This window comes from Oryzias latipes, chromosome 13 (assembly GCF_053564925.1).
Source record: "Oryzias latipes strain Hd-rR chromosome 13, Olatipes_Hd-rR_3.1".
In the NCBI taxonomy this organism is placed as follows: Eukaryota; Metazoa; Chordata; class Actinopteri; order Beloniformes; family Adrianichthyidae; genus Oryzias; species Oryzias latipes.
In genome coordinates, this window is record NC_136249.1 from 31,588,093 (window position 1) to 31,602,967 (window position 14,875).

The 14,875-nt window shown below is 37.5% G+C and overlaps 1 protein-coding gene across 1 annotated transcript; it reads left to right on the forward strand.

The window, feature by feature from the left end:
• The first annotated feature begins 1,174 nt into the window (after nt 1-1,174).
• napab (N-ethylmaleimide-sensitive factor attachment protein, alpha b) lies at nt 1,175-13,078 on the forward strand. The gene is made up of 11 exons (XM_023961639.2): nt 1,175-1,446; nt 2,026-2,105; nt 2,180-2,296; nt 6,428-6,474; nt 6,587-6,664; nt 9,117-9,172; nt 9,261-9,345; nt 9,435-9,539; nt 9,613-9,681; nt 11,989-12,039; nt 12,268-13,078. The coding sequence occupies exons 1-11, from the start codon at nt 1,349-1,351 to the stop codon at nt 12,367-12,369; spliced, it is 888 nt and encodes a 295-aa protein (XP_023817407.1). The 5' UTR covers nt 1,175-1,348; the 3' UTR covers nt 12,370-13,078.
• Nucleotides 13,079-14,875: the final 1,797 nt, after the last annotated feature.

Here is a 14,875-nt window from a genome sequence, read left to right on the forward strand (position 1 = left end):
GCATATTATAGGATGCAATACCAGGAGAGTACCAGGAAAAACAAAACAAGCTAAATTAAGGAAACTCTGCATAGAAAAAACCTGGCCAGGATTCGAACTCAGGCCTTCTCACTTTGATAGCAGACTTTTTAGCCCTCTTAAGCCAGTGATGATAACAAGTCAAGAGATCAAGTCAAATTTGTAATCTACAAACCAACTGGATAACAATTTTATCCCACATTAAAAGTCAATAAAACAATCAAGAAAGTGCTGTCTGCAAATCTGACTGAGATGTTAATTCTTCCATATTTGGTTTGTGTTCTTTCATAGTCCAAAGGCACCATTGTGTCATGGTGTCCCTGAAATGCAGTGGGACAAAGGATCCCTCTTTAGGGATGACACCCTGAAAAAGACTCAAGGCTAAAACCCTGTGACCCAACATGAAGTGTTGTAGAAATAAAAAATAACAATAAAGGAAACAAACGTTTATAAAAGGGATTGAAAAACAGACCAAGAATATATATTTAAAAAAAGTACGAATAAAGAAATAAAAAAATAGTTTTTCCCTTACTACATGTCAAATAAATTTAAAAAAAATTGTTGCAAACTGACTCCACTCTGTCACTGATGCACGAACTAAACATGTCCAAAGTAAACCATTTTCTAACCGTCAGAGAAAGTTTTAGAAATTTACAAAAGTTTTGGGGGACATTTCTGTTGTTTTTTTAGATGCAGAACAACATTTTACTTTGCAGTTCTACATAAGGGGGTTTTCTGTTGGGTACATATTTTTAAATCAGAATTTTAAGTTGACCCATTAAAAACCCCAATATTATCTCAAGAAGCTGTGTAAAATGTTTTTTTTCCCATCACGTTAAAAGCAAGACGCAAATGGTAAAGATATGAAAATTGTGAAACTGCTGTTTTGCAAGTAACACTATTGCACAATCCAAGACCCGACATTTAGGAAATACATAGTAAAAGTAGGAGTTATTTGTTACTTAGCATTTTAGATTTTTTATTTTTTAAGGGTCTTTTCATTTAGTCATGTTAATTATTTAATTTTGGTAAATGAAGGTGTGCAACAAACAAAAACATAAAGTTTTTCATCCCGTAAGAACAGATTGTAATTGGTATGTTTCTTAAAATATTACTCAAGGTTGGGGGAAATAGTATTAAGTGACACAGAAAAGTCTTATTTACAAAGAGTTCCTGAATGCAGCAGGAGTTTCCGTTCTCCCGTGTCACGTGACAGGGGAACTGCTGGTCTGTAACTGGTGATGTGACGACGCAGCTAGCAGCAGTTAGCAAGTTTGTTGACTTTTACATTTAGGTATTTGTCCACAGATTTAAGGGACAAGGCACGAAAATGGACAACAGTGGGAAAGAAAAGGAAGCGGAAGCTTTGATGGCGGAGGCGGACAAAAAAATAAAATCGTCGAAGTCGTTTTTTGGGACGCTGTTTGGGTAAGTTTGTCAGAAAGCTAGCGTAAGTGTTAGCTAGCTTTTCTAGTCTAGGGGCCAACAATGCGGAAGGTGTCTGACTAAGCAGTTATCACTCCGTTTGTATAGCGGAACTAAAGAATACCTTTAACTCTGAGTGGTGAATCTTTCATTTAATTTTAGTTTTGGGTTTAAATGATGCTGTTGTGTCTGTGATGTTGTTACGCCACCATTCCCGGGTTTTCTGCCTCGAATGTTTGTAAACAGCATTATTGTCATTCACAGCAATTGCCTATACCCGCTCTGTTAATGACTATACTTAAAGATTGTTGTGTTTATGTATTAACTTTAAATTAAACGGAAATATTGTTTTTGTCTCAAGTTCAAAGTGTACTTGTGCCGATGCTGCAGCACCACCTTCCGGAATAAAGGTGTACTGCAGATCACATGTCAGTCATTGGTTTACAGCCGCACATTTGTGTTTTCTATAAGATTTAAGGTGGTATTTACACTTAGTCTGCAGAGATATATTGCATATTTATGCAACACGGTTTTAACTTCCAATTTGTCTTTTTTTAAATGCGCGTGTATGTTATCTCACAGGGGTTCCTCCAGGTCGGAAGAGGCCTGCGAAATCTATGTGAGAGCAGCCAACATGTACAAAATGGCTAAAAACTGGTCTGGTAAGTGTGTAACAAGCCCCCCTTCTCCCCGCTGTTATCTGTAAACACCTTAATCTTGCAACATTTCTTTCCAGCTGCAGGAAATGCTTTCGCGCAGGCTGCTCATCTTCACCTGCAGATGCAGAGTAAACACGATGCAGCAACTAACCTCATAGACGCTGGAAATGCCTTCAAAAAAGCAGACCCCCAAGGTAATGTTCTTCATTTCTGTGGGTTTATATATTTATTTTTTAACTCTCAAAACCTGTTCTGTTGTTGTGAGAAATTACACTGCTTTATAAAGAGCTTGCTTCATTTATTTTTTTAAAATAATTTTTTCAAGAACAAAAAGGTTTTCATTCATCAAATGTGTTGCAAATCAAATAAATATCCACATAAATGTATGTGGACACGCATTGCCTTTTAGGGATGCAACTGTTCGTTTTCTTCCCTATTTGATTCAAACCTCCATTTTTGGGTCACGGTTTTGTTTTGGTTCGATATTTGGTGTGTGCATTGCAAAAACAACTACAAAAAACATAGAGAAACATTTTTTTTAAGTTTGCTAATAAGAAATGAAAGAAAAAGCCTTGATTTAGCTTATTCTAAGCCTGGTGAAATGTTATAAAACAATGTCAATAAATTAAAAATAGCAGATCACATGTGTTTGACACTTTCACTATAAATATATGCAAATATATGCTGCGGGGATGCAATATTTCATTTTAAATTGTGTAATATACAGTCTGGTTTTAATTGGATATATTGGGCATCCCCCATTTAAGAGCAGATCAGATGAAACGGGTGTTTTTAATGTTTTTTAACATGTTATTCTGACATTCTTCTGATCATGGAGGACTTTAATGAAGCAAATGTGCCATGAGAGATGGTCATGTGTACTGTGGAAAATTAATTTTTACTGATATGTAAATCTCCATGATATTAGATCTGTGTTCATCCGAACAGGCCCTGATAAAACACTGAGTAGTTAGGAATATGAAAGATCATAAATATCTGTAGCCAAAACCAAAACAGTTGTAGGGATATTACTGGAAAATGATTGGTTCCTCTGGGTTTTTTTTAATGCACAACTACCTCCATTTCCACTGTCTCCTCCTTTCCTGCATCAACCTGATATAATTTGTCTGACGGGCTTAGAGGAATACTGTGGGAATCTTATTTAGCAATAACAGGTACCTGTTGTTGCTGGGGGGGGGGCTAAAACTCCCATGGAGGATGGAGGAGTTGAGCTGCAGGCAGATGTGAGTTGTAGGGCCTATATATCATGCTATTGTTACGCCTTTCAGAGTAAACTTTATCCATATATGTGATCATATATTACCTTTGGCACACTAAAGAATTATTTTTTTGATGAAATATGATGTATTTTCACGGCTCTTTTTCCTACTGGAAGTAAGAATTAAGGAATTCATATTTTTTATTAATTTCCTTCTATATTCTTTCCCATGAAATTTAACGTTCGGTGTGTGAAGTCCTGACTTTACAATTGTTAGGAGTTTGATGGCTAACTAACCATCTGGTTCAGTCAGTAGTTCTTTATTTTGCTGGTGACATGATTGGACTTGTTGTCATGCTACAGGTCAACTCACACATTCCACCTTCATCATCGCTCCAGGAAAAGAATGTAAACGTTTCCATCAGCGTTGCAGATGCATCCTTTCACGTTTGGTGTCGTTTACATGCTATGCCCATTTACATCCTTATCCTCCAGTCCTGTAGCCACTGACTTTTAACTCTCATAATGTGCCACCCTTTTGTGTTCTTATTGGATCTGTGACTCTGTCTTTTGTTTTGTCCTGTTTTATGTTTCCTGCCTAGGGACTATGGATGCAAATTAGCATCATTGCTATAATCCAGCATGTTTACGCCTATCATTGTTTGATAGATGTTCATTAATGTGCACTGTCCCTATTAAATAAATAAAAATAGACATCTATTTTTCGTCTACACATTAACTAGATCAACCTCAGGTCCTTGGGTTGCTGTCAAGTGTTTATCAAAAACTTGACATTTCTAGGTTTTACACCTGCAAAAAAAAAAAATATATATATAGAAATGGCTTTGATGTGATACAGAACTTGCTTCCTCGAATATATGACAGGTTGCTTTGAATATGCAAACATTGGAGAACGTGGGCCTTCACGCCTTTCCTAAAACAAAAAAAACAAAAAGAATATGCAGACCAGGGATGATGTTGGGATGATTCAGTTGTTGGTCATATCTGATTCAGAAGGATGCTTTCTGTTGGAACGAAGACTGATTATCAGTGTTCAGCATTTTTAGTGAAGTGATTGATTGATTGTGTTCTTAGAAACAAACTGACTCTATTTGTCAGAATAACCATTCTTGCTCTAATACCTTTTTTTTTTTTAAACATGTTCTTGATAATAATAGGACACTGTACAAAACAAAGTTCAAAAATAAACATTAAAAGTAGGGCTGCACGATATGAGGAAAACTCGCGATATGCGATATTAGTGATCAATATTGCGATGACGATATAACTTGCGATAAATGAACCACTAGCAAAAACAACAAAAACATTTCTATTTCCCTGCAAATGTTTAATTTAAATAAGAGTAAAAATACCTTAAATTATTCTCCAAATGACCCTGATCTAATTAGCAGGGCAACATCTAACGTAAGAGCTCCATCCTATTGGTCAAATGCCTAAAGGGATTTATTCAATTCATTAAATAGTTAAAGTTGCCATAAGATTGTTTTAGCACATTTAAAGTTTACCATTTATTGCAAATTTTCGCTGACTTTTGCGATCTGGATATTGCACAGCTTGAAATCGCGATAACAATAAATTTGCGATTAATTGTGCAGGCCTAATTAAAAGCACAATAAATGGAAATTGGCAACTGATAACCCTTTCTATGGTATTTGTCTGTGTAGTTTATGTTATTCCAAGTAATAAACTATTACTTATTTGATGCTTATTTAGATGCTTCAATAAAAGGAGGAGCCTGCTGGCCCCCACGTCCAACATTTCAAATGTTTGACAGATTTTGTGCAGCGTGCTGCAGACTCCCGATTGGTAGTTGGCTAAAAAATGTGGATTCAGTCCGACTCGGACCAATCACCGCTTACAGACGGCTCCAATATGGCGATCCCCATATTTCGAAAAAATTGACCTAATTTTGTCGGATTTAGAAGTGAACCAACTAGTACGGGCGACGTGGCACTCGCTAGGTCCAGGTTTCAGATGCAGCCACTGATTCTAACACGGTGAACTATGCCACAACAGCTGGAACTTGTCTTCCTGTGGGCCATGGCAAATAATGAGGAAACGACGATGTGAAATTCACACAAACTTAGCTTTTAACCCTCCTATGAGTTCAGGCCTGAGGATCACAAACCCCAAAACATTTTTCCCCTGACGTGAGAGCTTTAAGAAGACATTTCAGTATTTTAAACATTTTTCTACTGGCTGGCTCGATCATCTTTTGATCTATTGTCAAAGCGTTCCCAGTGGGTTATTTTACTTATGATTATGCCGTTTTTAGCCAAAATTATTTCTAGGACATAGTTTCCTTTGAAATTCTTCTCTGACTGTTGGCGTGGAGCAACCCCCTTTCCCGTCACCCGTGACTGAGAGCTTTCTGTTTATACGTTCTTCTGCTATCTGTCAGCCTCTCACACCCTCAACTTAACATGACGAGTGCAACAAAAGTGGCGAGCAATGTTGGAGCCATCCAGCCGTACAGTTTTGATCCAGATTCCAGATCAGACGAGGAAAACAAAGACATTCGTGGATCTATGTGTCTGCAAGTGGATGCATCAGGATGAAGTGGAGCAATATTCAAATGCAATTTTAATCTTAATTTCATTTATATATGTCCTCCTTCATCAGAAAAATGCCACAAGAAACCACAGACTTCAGCTGTTTGTTTCATTTTCTTTTAATATACAGTCTTAAATTGGGATTTTGAGTGTTCTTTAAAAAGGTATTAAAGATCCTTAAATTCTCTTTTGTAAATCTGTAGACTCCCTATTCTAATTCAAAAGGTGGTTTGCAGCAGGAGACGCTCTGCCTGTCCATGTCTGCTGCGATTTGACAGAGTATTCAGATCAACTGAGTGGTTAAACATTTAACCGGTCCCTTAATTTGCGTGCAAAAGCAACACAATAAGAAATGTTATCCCTCTGGACTGAGGAAACTTTTATATTTTCAAGCTTGGCGGTTTAGAAACAGCTTAAAGAGACGGCTCTGGTTTCCTTTTATTTTTCAACATGAGACCATTAAACCCCAGTTTTGTTTTTTTCTTTCCACCAGTTTATATTTTACCTTTTATTTTTGTTTGTTTTCTCCACAGAGGCCATAAACTGCTTAAACCGAGCAATCGAGATTTACACCGACATGGTGAGTTTCAAAGCTGCAAGCTCACTTAAAATGGGAAGAAAAAAAAAAAATCATAGGATGTGCTCCTTTTTTATTTATTTATATTTTTACAGTTGACTTTTTACCATTTTAGGGCCGTTTCACTATTGCAGCAAAGCACCACATCACCATTGCTGAGATTTATGAGACCGAGCTGTTGGACATCGATAAGGTCAGATTACAGAATATGTTTGTTTTATTTCTTAAAAAAGTGTTTGCAAAATAAGTCTGTCTTGACAAACAAGTGTAAGTAAAATAAATAAATACAAATAAAAACATCTGTAGAAACTGTTCCTGGCAACAGAAATATTTCAAGAAATTACCATTAAAGTACCAAGAATTTATTTTAAAGTATAAAATACGTATTTTTTGGAGAATAGGTCATGGTGGGTTTTTTGTGCGTAGTTTGGCTGGAGGTGTGATTTATGTGATATTTTTGAAATGAATAGCAACAACCACTAGAGGGCGCTATAGGCGTGCCAGTACTTGCCACTGATGGAAACGCAGAAGAAGAAGCACCACTCAGTTTTACTCCAGACCAAAGCGACGCAAAGGATGAAAAATTGAACAGATTTAGAGATTTAAAGTGATTTGAAGAGATTAGCAGACTTGTCGGCATGTTTTTTATGATATGGTTGATGAAATATCCATTCTTGGTTAATTAAGAGTCATATATATGTATATAAATATTTGCACATACACTTTTATTTTGCCAAACATATACGAATCGTTGCATTTTATCTTCTAAAAGACGTAAATGTTTAATTTTCTAATTAAATAAATCAAATTTGAAGAGAAAATAAATATTTAAACAACTTTTTCGTTGCGAAATTATTTTTTTTTACATTTTTATTTACCTTTTTCTTCTTTTCAATTGTTCTTTTGATTTACACTCTATTTGAACTCTCCACTGCGGCGTGCAGTTGCCCAGTTTCAGGGTGGACACTCTACCTCCGTGCCGGTGTTTGAACCCTGTATTCACAAGTGTTGCACAGCTTAATGAAACCAGTAGAAATGTTAAACACAGTCCTGTCATCCACACTCTTAGAATTTTTTTTTTTTTTTTTTTTTTTTAAAGTTGTAAAAATGAAAAGCATCTGGGTTTTACTATTTTCTGCATTTAAAAGATGACTCTTGAAAAAGAAAAATGTTCACCTTAAACCTCTATGCGTTATTGAGCACAACATGAGAGAAATAATGTGAACCTTCGGCTTTAATCATCAAATCAAATCAAAACTTTATTTATAAAGCACTTTGCATATAAAAATACAACACAAAGTGCTTTACATTAAAACACAACAAAATATAAAAACAAGCATGACGATTAAAATAAACAAGCACAAAAATTAAAAAATAGGGCCCCCCTCCCCGTACCAAGCACCCCACTCCTTTCACTCCTCCCACCCCCTAACTGATGGGGAAAGACAATGAGAAATCATGACTGTTTCAGTGCAGCAACCTTCTTTCTGGTGTGAACCGCTCTCCTGATGTCACACTTCTATGGAGCCAAAATAGTCTCACCTCATTTGTGTGTGAGCAATCCTTGATTTGTAACTTGTGTCTGCATGTTTGTGTGTAACTTTGGATTTGTGTGTGTGGGCGTAATCCTTGATTTGTAACTTGCATCCAGGTTCAAATTTCTTGTTTGTTTTTTTTTGTTTTGTGTCTTTTGTTGACGTGTCTTCTCTGGACTCTTCAGGCGTCCTGCTTACCTCGTTGAGCGTTCTGGACTCTTACAGGGACACCAAGACTTTGAGCTGAACTCTGTCTGCAGACGGTCTTTTGCAACTTTGCTACGGTGGTGGCTACGGTTCTAAACCTTAGGTTATCCAAGAGCTCTTTTGTGTGAGACGTCCAACAATGCAAACGCAGGACTGTGTTTTTATAGTGCAGGGCAGTGCTTAGAGCAGCCATGAAGCTGCGGGTTCACACACGTATCCCGTCCCACCGCATGGGGGATGTTGACACTTGTTTTAGTGGTTTTTGCTTGATCAGATGGTGTTATGACTTTGATCATTATCCAACTGCATTTTGTGTTGTAATCATTGACTGTTTACAGGAATTGGCCTAAGTAATCCCTCCCCCCTGGCATTCAAAACAGGAAGTACCTCCTGGTTCCTAGAAGCCAAAATCCCGTAGAAATAAACAGTCATTCTATTAGTAATTAACTGCTCTTTTACCTTTTTCAATCCTTTTTTTTTCTCTGTAGTGCAGGTTAATCACGTTGTAAACTGGCCAATCAGATGCTTCAATGAAAGCGTGTGGTACTTACTGACCCCCCCCATGTCCAACGCTCAAAATGTTTGATAGATTTAGCGTAGCCTGCTTTCAAGAGGTGGGGGTGTGGGCTTCCAACAAGCTCACCTCTGATTGGGGAGAGCGGTTGCCATAGAAATGTTGACTCAGACCAATCACTGCTTGCTGATGTCGTCTGGCTCCATTATGGCGGCGACCGAATTGACTTCATTTGGTTGGAGCCTGGAGGGAGCTGTTTTCTCTTGGTTTTCCAAGTATTCTTAAGTGATCTGCTTTCAAACCTGATGTTTTAACATTTTACTGTTTATTCCTATTAAGTTAAGCAACTTTTGAATCTTTCAGTCACTTTTACTTCCTTTCTCCCTCAGGCTATTGCTCATTATGAACAGGCTGCAGATTATTATAAAGGCGAAGAATCCACCAGGTAAAGCTGCATTTTTACTTTACTTTTGGGATGATTTGTTTGCTTTTTCTTGAAATACATGTTTTGAATCTCCCATTGTTCTTGTCAGTTCGGCCAACAAGTGCCTTCTGAAAGTAGCAACCTATGCTGCCCAGCTAGAGCAGTACCAGAAAGCCATTGAAATCTATGAACAGGTGAGACGCTGAACGGGAAAGCCGCCGCCGCCCCCCACGGCTGCACAGGCTGTAGCCGGTAGTCAGCCGCTGCTCTGCTTCTGCTTCAGGTGGGAACATATGCCATGGACAGCACGCTGCTGAAGTACAGTGCCAAGGATCACTTCTTCAAGGCGGCGCTCTGCCACTTCTGCGTGGACACGCTGAACGCGAAGGTAAGCGTGATGTCGTCTGCGGGGCCACGTCAGCAGAAGCCGCTCTTCTGATCTTCTTCCTGTGGTTTTGCAGCTCGCCGTGCAGAAATATGAAGAGATGTTTCCAGCCTTTTCAGACTCTCGAGAGTGCAAGCTGCTGAAGGTATTTTTTTTTCTTTTTGGTCATTTTGGTTGTTGACTCTTATGATTTTTGAGAAGGCAAAAAAAAGGATGTAGTGGAGAGAAATGCTGGTTTGAATAAACAATCTTTGAATGAAAGCTGATGATGCAACGGATAAACTCTGATCGTTATACTGATTGATAGATTAAACCAGGGATGCCCCAATCCAATCACATGATCAGAAATCACCACACTCTTGATTGAAATCGTGTGTTGCATCCCGATCAGGCATCCAATATTTGTTTTATTCCCATAATAATATATGTATTATTATAGATTAAAACCCTAATAGAAGGCTGCATATCATGACTAGAGTTGTAGGGGGAAATTGATGCGGTGATTCATCCGATATTTCGTTTGGCGATACTTGTCAACACGATATTTACTTTATTATTTTGGAGCGTTCTTCAGCGTCTGCCTCTATGAGCAGCTCCACGCCGCGAGAACCAGCGCTTGTTAAATCTTCAACCAGCATCACGTTTTTGTTCTTAATGAGTTCCAATAGAACCTTATTGGTTAAGGCACATTTATTCTATATTTTACTTTCATATTTTGTTGTGTAAATCAGACAATTTTGACTAATTTACCAAAATAAAAGAACTACGAATGTTTGGCTAAAAGCAACTTCTATATCAGATGTAGTTGCAGTGCTTAACGTTGTGATCATTAAATAACATTAATTTGACCATTTTATTACAATGAAAGGCATGATATTTTTAGAGTAGAGTTTTTTTCTGAGTCATACTCTTTAAAAAAAATAGTAAAAAATTATTCAGGTTGGATGAATCGTATCACGAGCCTCTTGCAAATACACACCTTTAATCAAGACCAGATCTCGACATTTTATCACTGCAGCGCAGCAGAATCCGGCACCTGCTGAGCAGGAAGTCTACAAAAACAATAAATAATGAGACAATAGCTAATAGCATTACATGCAAGCCAGGTATTGTGAAAGCAGGTAAAGATAGTGTTTAATGCGACAAACCTCATTAGGAAGTGAAACACGACCGGCTGCAACAACAAACGGCGTTTACGGCAGGTTTACTGAGGCTATGGGGTCAAATCACAATTAACTTACAGTAAATTTAGAAGCAGAGTGTAAATTAGAAGAAAAATAATGAAAAACAGGAAATTTTGAAAACAGTCAACTTAAAAGGTACACATGGTGAACTCAAAAGACATGTAGAAAATTTTCCTTTTGGCTTTTCCCTTCAGGGAAACCCTGTTTTCTGCATTCTCGACCCTAACAACAGCGATATTTTAAATAAAAAATAAAAAAAGTGTAAAACCTTGGAATGAAAATATTTATTTACAACACCTGATGTCTTTATATTTTCAATTTTTGGTTTTGTTGTTTCTTCCTCTCCTCGCTTTTGTTGGACATCAGAGGAGGGAGAGGAAATGACATCACTAGAACATCTGTCACCCGATGTCAATCATTTCCCGGTGGCCAATTGTCTTAAAGCCCCGCCCCCCCACTTTAAATTTGGATGAACTCCGAAAAAAAAAGGTCTGAATTAAAAATGTAAATTGAAGACTGACAGATAAAACTGTTCATATTTTCTGTTCAAATCGATAAGAATGACTCCGCCCATGCGTCATGAATTATTGATGAGAATAGAAAGGAGCTCAAACCAGACGAGGTAAAATGTTGGTTTTCATCAAGAAAAACATACATTTTATTCTTTAAGCCAGGAAATGACAGTAAAGAGATAAGAATACAGTTGTAAAAAGCACATTACTGGCCTTACTTTATAAAATAGTTTTATTTCTTTATATTATCACTGGATTGTTCAAGCTACCTGAAAGACAATAGCCCCCGTACCCGGGTCGACCCGTTTGCGTGCTGCGGGTTTTTGGGATTAAAGGGTCGCAGAGGAGAGCGGCTGCATCTTTAGGGGAGCGCTCGCAGTTCCCCTAAGGGATTTTAGGAAAATGGAACGTACCACTGCCGTGCGTGTGGTACTGTGAAGTATCTGTAAGCGGTCTTACGCCACACTCGAGTCGTTGCGAGTTGTACACCCTTTCTGACAGCACATGAATGCCACATGCACAGGTTGTGTAAATGCTGTGTGAAATGTTTGGGTTTGTGTGTCTGTTGCTAAATATCACGCATGGGTGATCAGATAGAGCCTCAGATTATCAGATGGGGCCAAAAAAAATCGCTACATTAAATTATAAAGATTTTGGTTACAAGTGATCCTGTTCTGGTTGAAATGTTGTGTTTTTGGACGGCCGATCTTCTTTAGATGTGTTTAAAAACTTTTTTTTTTTTTAAACTAACTCCAGAAACTTCTTGACGCCTGTGAAGAACAGAACGTGGACGCATACACTGACTCGGTAAGTGAACCGCTCAGAAACCCACTTCTGTTATTTCTCCTGGCGGTTTTGGTGCCGCATTAACCCAACCGAGCAATGAGCCGAAAAGCTGAATTATGCAAGGGGAGTAAGGAAGTGATCAGCAACCGTGCGGCTTTTACTTCCTCGCGTTTATAGACTTGCAATGTCTGTTTCTAAACGATTCAAATGTTCTTCCCTGTACGTTGTGATGTGAATTTTTATTTCCAGGTGAAAGAATTTGACAGCATTTCCCGTTTGGACCAGTGGCTCACCACCATGCTGCTCCGCATCAAGAAGACCATACAGGACGATGAAGAAAGCCTCCGCTGATTCGCCTCCTTGAGTCCTCGGAAACCGACTTGCCCTTCTCTCGTTTGCCCCTTTCCACCCCCCTAATGCCCCCTCAGACAGCAGCATTCCTACATTTTACCAACCTGTGTGCCCTTTGATGGATGCTGTCTGTCTCCTGTCATTTGCAGTATTCCTCGTTTTCTCCTTTTTAAAACGCCTTCTGTACTTTCGGTTTGAACACTATTGTCATGAGTGCACAGAGTCTGTTCCGTGTGTGTTTCGCTGCAGGTGTTGGTCTGCAGTTCAGAACCGGGCTGCAATACTTTAACAACTCAAACCAGCAGACTTGTATAGTAAAAAAAGAAAAAACATTTTATTTTCATTGTAAAACGTTAAATGCGAGTATGGCGACTTGCTTACGATTTAATCTGCTTTAGGATAAAGTATATTATTCAAAATTTGGATATAGACTGAACGGTCAGCTGTTTTATTATGAAACATCAGAGACGCCACAATCAGCTTTACTCTGCCTTACCGTTCTCAGTGTCGACTGAAAGGTTTAACCAACCGATCAATAATAGATATAATGGTTGAAGCTGCGTGCAGCGTTGAATGGCCCGCCCTCGTCACCCCTTGACCTGCCTTCAACAGCTGAGAGGCTGTGACACCCCCTCACTCTCCCCATCTGCCCTTGCCACCGTGGTCAGAGCTGCACGTGTCAAATTCATTAAAAATAATGTTTTCAAAATGGCAGCGTTTCTGTTGGTTTTGTCTCCATAGCAACCATTTTTAGAAGCATCGGCAAAAGTGCGTTCTTGGATTTCCTTGGCAACTGAGGTTTTTTGTTAATAATGCCCACATTCTCGTATAGAATGTTGTTTTATTCAGCTTGATCCATGGATTTGTGGAACAAATATTCACAATATTCTGGTAAAAAACAAAAAAAGTGCTAGCAACAGAAAAACCACACTTTTGCGAACTCGCCACGCTAACCCTGCAGATCTACGAACTTTGTTTTCCTCATTATTTTGCTGAGTAGCTTCCCAATGATGCTCGAGGAGTTAGGGGGGGGCGATTGATCGATCCTTAATTTAAATTTGTAGCCAGTACTGAAGGGGAATTTTTTTTTCTTATTTAAGACAGCAGGTCAAAGGTCAATGAAACTCTTGTTGTCGACTTAAACTGGTGCCGTGTGTGTGACATTTTGTGAAGATCACTCAAACACCTTCATTGTGTGAAAATGTGAAAATCGCCCAATTTTACACCTTGCAACAAGTCATAGATCCTGTAGCCATCCCATAATAATTTTAAAACTTCTAAAGTAAAATATATTACTTTTTTCACGTAAATTGGGGAGTTTTAAAATAAAAAATGTATTACTTTGTAACGCGTAAGGTTACGAGAATAAAATAGTAAATTTACGACTTTAAATCACATAAAGATCTAATATTACATTTTTTTTTTACCAAGAGATTTTGCTTCACAATTTGTTGAATCGGTTTTAAAATTTGTTTTAGAGTTTGTTGCGGGGGGGCTTATTTATTTATTTTTTGCTCCAAGTCCAGGACTCCTGCAGGACATAAAAATGTGTTTGTTCTTTACATTTGACACACTTTTATTAAGAACTCCACGTTTCAAATGGATGAGAAATGAGGCTCTCCACCCTTAAGGAACGTGTTCCATGTTTCTGCAGCCTAAAAGCTTCACAGAAGTGAACTGCAGGTCTCTTTTTTATTTTTTATTGAACAATTGTAGAATATAATATAAAAATGCAACATTTATAACAGTATAAGAATGCAACACAGTTCTAAATACAGAATACAATTGTTTCAACCTTGTGAAAATCTTTATTATTAAGAACAAAATTATATTTAACATAGTTTTTTAAACCAAACTGGTGTTCAATTATAACCAAATAAAGCAATCACAGAAAGAAAGAAATAACTAAAAATAAAAAACGAAATAAAATTAAATAGCGAAAGTAAACTTATGTCACTAATCCAGAAAATTTGCAGATGTTAATCGTTTTTTGAGCCTTTGTATTTTTTAAAGCAGAAATTATTTTTAATAAATATTGCTGCTGTTATAGTATAAAGAATTCAGGTTTTTTATTAGCAAATTTACTTTTGTGAATATGAAATTTAGCCATGAGTAATAACATATTTATAGAAAAAAGAAAGCATCACGATCTTCCTATACAAAACGATGAAAAGCAAATATTACGTTTTTATAATAAAGTTTAAAATCAGCAAAAATAGAGTCGTTGATGAATTTGTGGATGTTTTTCCATAATTTGTAAGTGAAATCACTAGACCAGAATAAATGAGGGCACGTTTCAGGTTGCTTCTGGCAGAAAGTACAACTGGTGTTTAAGTCAACTTTAAATTTAGATAAGTAGTGTTTCTCTGTGTATAAGTCTGATTGTTCAGGATAATTTTAATGGTAAAGACCAGACTTTTTTCCCTTAAATGTTAGATGTAAAATTAGCCCAATAAAAAGAAGCTGATGGAACAGAAACCAAATGATCTTGGAACAAAGCTTTGAT

Coding starts and splice junctions, on each gene's coding strand:
- napab (XM_023961639.2), top strand. CDS start 1,349: ATGGACAACAGTGGGAAAGAAAAGGAAGCGGAAGCTTTGATGGCGGAG. Junction 9,173..9,260: donor AAAGGCGAAGAATCCACCAG/GTAAAGCTGCAT, acceptor TGTTCTTGTCAG/TTCGGCCAACAAGTGCCTTC. Junction 12,040..12,267: donor TGGACGCATACACTGACTCG/GTAAGTGAACCG, acceptor TTTTATTTCCAG/GTGAAAGAATTTGACAGCAT.